Source organism: Pinus tabuliformis, chromosome 3_1 (assembly GCF_031772625.1).
Source record: "Pinus tabuliformis cultivar Carrire ecotype Pingquan chromosome 3_1, CPIR1, whole genome shotgun sequence".
Classification (NCBI taxonomy): Eukaryota; Viridiplantae; Streptophyta; class Pinopsida; order Pinales; family Pinaceae; genus Pinus; species Pinus tabuliformis.
Window position 1 is genome coordinate 515,084,448 of NC_142301.1, and position 6,000 is coordinate 515,090,447.

Sequence of the window (6,000 nt, forward strand, 5' to 3'; positions counted from 1 at the left end):
GGTTTAAAAATATTGAAAGGACGTGCTTGTGAAAAATGTCAATAACATCTAAACACGATACGTTTAAATTAAAATTAAATAAAAATAAATGTTATATTGGATGAGAGGCTTATTTTATAGTATAATATGTGGTGATGTGTAAATTTGTGTAAGTTTTTTTAAGTAAAAATAAAAATTATATTTTGAATAGAAAAATAATGTTGCTTATAATAAAAAAATGATTATATTGTAAAATAATTAAAAGTAAAAAATGTATTAATGATATTGGGGAATTGTGATAAAATGTCTTGATGTGTGAGTAATATTAGGTGATAAAATGTCTTGATGTATATATTAAGTAAAATATTTTAATGTCAATTACTTAACATTTTAAAACAATTATGTATATATCATGAAAAAATTAAGTTTTATGGTTATTTAAAGTTTATAAATACAATTTGAACAATGAAAAATAACACATTATATCTTGCACTCTAAAATTTACACGAAAAAAAATTTACATGAAAAAAAAAATTTGATCTCTAGAATCATATTAAATATATTAAATAAATGAATATATAAAATCTAAGCCCAAAAAAATTCATGAATCCTGGTGTTTTACTTTGATAAATTACTTTAAAGATGCCAAACTTTAGAGATTGCCAGATCTTCACGCATTAAAAAAAAAGGATAAAACCTTTGTCAAAGCGAAAAAGCCAAGACGGTTGCTTTTAAACGTCTGTGAGGGACCCTGATGCTCAAACTATGATAATTATAATGATGCATGTTACATGGATCTCTGACGTATCCAATTTTATAAATTTTAATGACATTAGCCTTACTGTGGAGTGCCCTAGAGATTCATGGCCGACCATGATAACAGAAATTGACCAGATTCTTCAAAATCTGTGAACCAGGACCGTGCTTTCTCCACTCATGTAAAGCTGCCTTTTTACTATAGGGCGGCCGGCGGTGAGGTATGTAGAGCTACTTTTTTTTTACAAGAGGAAAGGCAGGCAGGCTGATTTGCGCATATTCAGAGCAATTAAGACATTATGAAGAAGCACAGCAGCGACCTGATCACAGTAAGGCCCTTTATGTTCTATACGCTCCTCGGAATGGCGGTTGGGTATTTGATGGGTACAGTTTCGCCCCAAATTACTCTATTTTCACCGCCGGCCTATTTCACACCTCACCGCCATATAAATAGAAATTGCATTTGTGCCCGCTGCAATCCCACTATCGGCTTTTTATCCATGGTTAAAAATGGCAGAAACAGCAGCTTAGAGACGCCGCCACTTCCTCCGGGTATTTCAGTTCCCCAAACGGATCTGTATATGCGCAGGCTGTGGGACAACCCTAGCGAGGACTTGCCGTGGAAGCCCAAATATCTGGTCACCTTCACGGTGGGCATACGGCAGAAGGCCATTATCGACCGAGCCGTTCGAAAGTTTTCGGAGAATTTCACGGGGATGCTTTTCCACTGCGACGGGAAGGGCAGCGAGTGGGACGAATTCGAGTGATCGAGGAGGGCCATCCATGTGTCCGCGCTTAGGCAAACGAAGTGGTGGTTTGTCAAGGCAGTTGTTTATAATAAGATTTTATGGAAGTTTTCTCGTTAAAATCTAGCAGCAATTTATTGGAATCGCAAGTTTGATAGTTAGTTTCTGCACAATCAAAATGTTTCAGGATTTTTCAGGGTGCTGAATCCAAATATACAGTTAAAAAAACATTTTAAATAATAAAAAGCAAAATTTAACCTCAACTTTTTCTGCTGAATTGGGTCACTGAAATTTCCAAAAAAATCACATTATAGACCACTCCTTTGCCCAGCGCTTTCTCCATCCGGACGTGGTGGGGCCGTACGAGTATGTTAGGATTTGGGGTTACAGCATTTCGATGCCGAGGAGTATTTGAGGGTGTTGTGGAGAAGCACGGGCTGGAGATTTCGCACCCGGCTCTGGAGCCGAGAACCAGGGGTATGACCTGGCTGCCGACAAAGCGTAACCCGGACGTGGAGGTCCACAAGGTCGTGGCGGCGCCGTACAAAAACGAGCGCGGCGGCGGAGGGTGGTGCAAAGATCCGCTGCTGCCTCCGTGTGCGGCGTTCGTGGAGATGATGGCGCCGGTGTTTTCCCGGCAGGCGTGGAATTGCGTGTGGAAATTGAAACAGAATGACCTGGTGCACAGTCGGGGTTTGGATTTTAACTTCCACAAATGCGTAGGCGGAGGCATGGGCGCGCAGGATGGGTATTGTTGAATCGTAATGGGTAGGGCATAACATTGTTAACCAGTTTGTTATAGGGCATTAAATGTTTGGTTATATGTATATTTGATAACCTAATAATACGGGCGCTATGATTAAATAAATAAAAAATAATAACAGTGTTATATCAGATTATCAAATATACATATAACCGGATATTTAATACCCTATAACAAATTGATTAGCTCTTGCCACAACATTTGGCTTTGTTAAGGTTGGAGGGCCTTGTGTTTTCTGGAGGCGTGGCCTGTCGTTCTCATTTGTACCGTGTATAAAACGTTATTTAGAATATATAATTTTTTTGGTGTAAATTAAATATTTTCTGGAGGCGTGGCCTGTCGTTCTCATTTGTACCGTGTATAAAACGTTATTTAGAATATATAATTTTTTTGGTGTAAATTGCATTTAATTTAGGATTTTAAATATTAAAATAAGTTAAATACTTTCAAGCTTATATTTTAGTATTCGAAATTTTAATTTCATTTGATTTTATAAATACAAAATTTACATTTTTAAATATGGTTATTCAATTTTATATATAAAATTCAAAATTTTAAATATGATGAATAAAGATATTATTTTATTTTGAATCGGAGTATATTTTAAATTTTGATTTTATTTGGTTATGAATTTAATTTTCTAGGTTGATACTAAAAATTTAGAGGCATCTTTCGGAGTGAAGGATTTTTTTTTTTCCTTATGTGAACGTGAATTATTTTAGGTGACGATATTGGTAGAAGTAAAAGCTTTTATTTGAATAATAATAATAATAATTCAAAACATATTTAAAAATAATTATGCATTCAAGTTAAATAATATTTAAAAATAATTACACATTAAAATTAAATAATTTATACAGTTAAGTAAATCGTCTATTTTAAACCGGAGTTCAATTCCGTTACTCAACCCAGGCAACATGTCGAGCATCTAATAATTCACAAATGTAGCGTTAACTTTATGTCAAATGGGTCCACATGTGGTCATACCCACTCAGCGTTGTGTGGCTTTTACATAGTGGGGATAGTCAAACCAAACGTATTTGTTCTCTCCCCGTTATTCGTATGTGTGATGTCTTATTGCATTTTTTTAATTTTTTTTTGGACAAACTGAATTGGTTAACCTTTTTATAAACAATAATTCTGTTTCTATTGTATAAGTGGCCTTTTCGAATTATGGCAATAATTAATTGATTTAATTTAAAGTAAAAAAATGAGTTATTAAAGGATAATAGTTTGTTCTCAAACATTTAGGTCGGGTGGTTACCCCAGCTCTAACAAGTTCCATAGGGAAGATTTATTCCAGAAATCAAGAAGATGATGGGATGAGACCTGGAAAAGGAGAGAGAACTGGAAGATGTGAAGAAAGAAAAGAAAGATTAAAGTTGTGCCGTAGAGATAGACAGTGATAGAACGACTATGTCTGGTTAAGACGAAATAGCTCTACAATTCAAGAAGGAGAATTTTTGAAGAGATTACCTTGAAAATGGTAGCTCGGGGGGAGACTTCAAGTGGAGCAGCGTTAGTCTCGAGGTTGGGAGGCAAAAAAAAATAGACAAAAGGCTTAGTCCAGTAATTTTAGAAAGCCAAGACAGATAAGTACTTCTGAAAACTTTAATTTAAATATAGTAAGTGTTTCCAATAGTGGAAAGCGCATGGCATCTCCCTTAAAGTAAGTAGAGATATTAACAAGATTATTTCTTATCTAAGTAAAGTTATAGCTAGAAACAGTGCAGGAATTAATGATGCCATTCTTTATTGTATCAAAGGAAAACCAAGATAGAAAAACTGCAGAATAACTTCAATTCATACAACAAATTCTCGAAGTTAATATAGCTGAGTATTATCACACTTAGGAACAGTGAATAACAAATATCCTCTATTCAAAAAGTATGAGAAACAGTAGAACCATGGTTTGCATGACAAATTCGCAACAGGGAACTATAGAAATTAAAATCTACAGATACTTATATTCCATACTTAGAGCCTCGGTTAACGTCGATTAAAAGTTAACCGAATTTAAACTAGTAAAACCCCAGGAAAAGCGTATGGAGGCTCGAAGCATGAATCATTATAAAATATACTATAAATTCTAAAACAGAACCGCAATACACAAAACAATGAATAAGTGACAATAAGTTTACGCATCTTATCGAATGAAGAACAAAGATTTTACTTTGAATTCATAGCAAGAAGCCATTCATAACCTCAGGACAATTATTGACAGTAGCGTTCTAGTACTACTCAGCTAACGAAGAACAAAGAAGAAGTAAACCGCATCTTTCCATTTATAAGTAAAATAAGCAGTTGAATCCTTCAGAAAGATAAAATATAGCAACAAATACTATCTTATGAGTACAGAGGTTCCCCATATTTAAGCAAATAAGAGACCCATGAATAAGAAACCAAGAATTAGCTTATCATAACGCTGAATTTGAATCATATCAAGAATATTAGCAAGGCAAGTTACAATTCGAATCAGAACAAAAACTGAATGAGGATTACCCTCTGCGTTCAGCATTATCTCCCTAAGATTATTACATAAAGCCCTCAACTCTAAGCCTGAGTACCATTAAAGAAAAAACAGAAAAAATATTCCACTCTATTCATGGAGAAGTATAATAAAAAAAACGCTCTTAGCTAAACCCTGCAAACCACATACCCGGTAGTATGTGCCGAGGAACTTGTAGTCATGGCCGCAAGTCAGAATGACCCCGAGGTTCCACATCAGAGCCGAACAGGCATGCCCATAAACCAAGGCAACAACAAGATTAAGAAAACGATACCAAACCAATGAAGAAGAAGTTCAACAAATTAAATATACAAATGTAACAACCAGAAAAAAAATAAAAAAATAAATAACTAAAAAAATAACAATACTTTCCTTAAGGGGTAAATTAATGCTAGCAAACCCTTCCCAGATCCAGGAATTGAACCAGGCATGCACAATGTCATTCCATTGACAAGAATCAACTTCGAAAGGACCCAAAGGCAAGCAGCCTAGTTGAAAACTATTACCCGCAAGGTGTAGAAGCAAACAAGGAACCATATGAGAGAAGAGAATGGCCGAATAACCTGGAGGCTCAACGGATGTTCAATAGGAGCACAAAAACCCTGGGCATTCACCTCGAAGCATAAATTGTATCGTAAGTCGACACCTCGACCGTCAGATCTGGTGGGAGCCCTTGCACCGTAGATCCGATGTAACAGTCCAAAAATAAATATCTAATTAACTTTTCTAATTAACATTAAATTTAAATCAAAGTGGCACTTACCCAGCCAAATAAACATGTAATTAATAAACTAAATTCAACCATGAATAATGCTTACATGTGATAGAAGTAGGCTTACCGCAACAAGGTTTTGGGGACGACTCTCCACCCAACCGTAGGCTCAATTGTGCAAGGATTTGCTACAACTGGCCACCCCCGAGCCTTGAATCAACGTACTACTGCCAGTGACTCCTATGTCTTAAAACACCATTCTCCCAAGAGAATGAAACATAGAATCCCAGAAAGATGGAATGCCTCCCATCCTCCTCACCATCTATTAAATAGAACAAACATTGGAAGGGGAACCACACGCACACACTCCATGTGTCTACATGCAACTTTCTTTTGATTTTTAGCTTTTTTGTTTTATTTCCTTCTTTTTGATAGTTTTCTTGTTTTATTTCTATTTATTTTTATTTAGAGCTTTAGTATGGTTATTACTATTTTTATTTTTATTATTTTTATTTATTTTCTTTGTATATATTTT

General features: G+C 35.2%; 2 protein-coding genes across 2 annotated transcripts; both read left to right on the top strand.

The window, feature by feature from the left end:
* Positions 1-805: 805 nt before the first annotated feature.
* On the top strand, positions 806-1,651 carry LOC149188076 (uncharacterized). Its single transcript, XM_089412919.1, has one exon. The coding sequence runs from the start codon at positions 1,035-1,037 to the stop codon at positions 1,500-1,502; it is 468 nt and encodes a 155-aa protein (XP_089269045.1). The 5' UTR covers positions 806-1,034; the 3' UTR covers positions 1,503-1,651.
* Positions 1,652-1,826: 175 nt separating this feature from the next.
* Positions 1,827-2,326, top strand: LOC149188077 (uncharacterized). Its single transcript, XM_089412920.1, has one exon. The coding sequence runs from the start codon at positions 1,850-1,852 to the stop codon at positions 2,237-2,239; it is 390 nt and encodes a 129-aa protein (XP_089269046.1). The 5' UTR covers positions 1,827-1,849; the 3' UTR covers positions 2,240-2,326.
* Positions 2,327-6,000: the final 3,674 nt, after the last annotated feature.

What these genes read in the sequence shown, in the direction of transcription:
- LOC149188076 (XM_089412919.1), top strand. Translation starts at nt 1,035, where the DNA reads ATGAAGAAGCACAGCAGCGACCTGATCACAGTAAGGCCCTTTATGTTC.
- LOC149188077 (XM_089412920.1), top strand. Translation starts at nt 1,850, where the DNA reads ATGTTAGGATTTGGGGTTACAGCATTTCGATGCCGAGGAGTATTTGAG.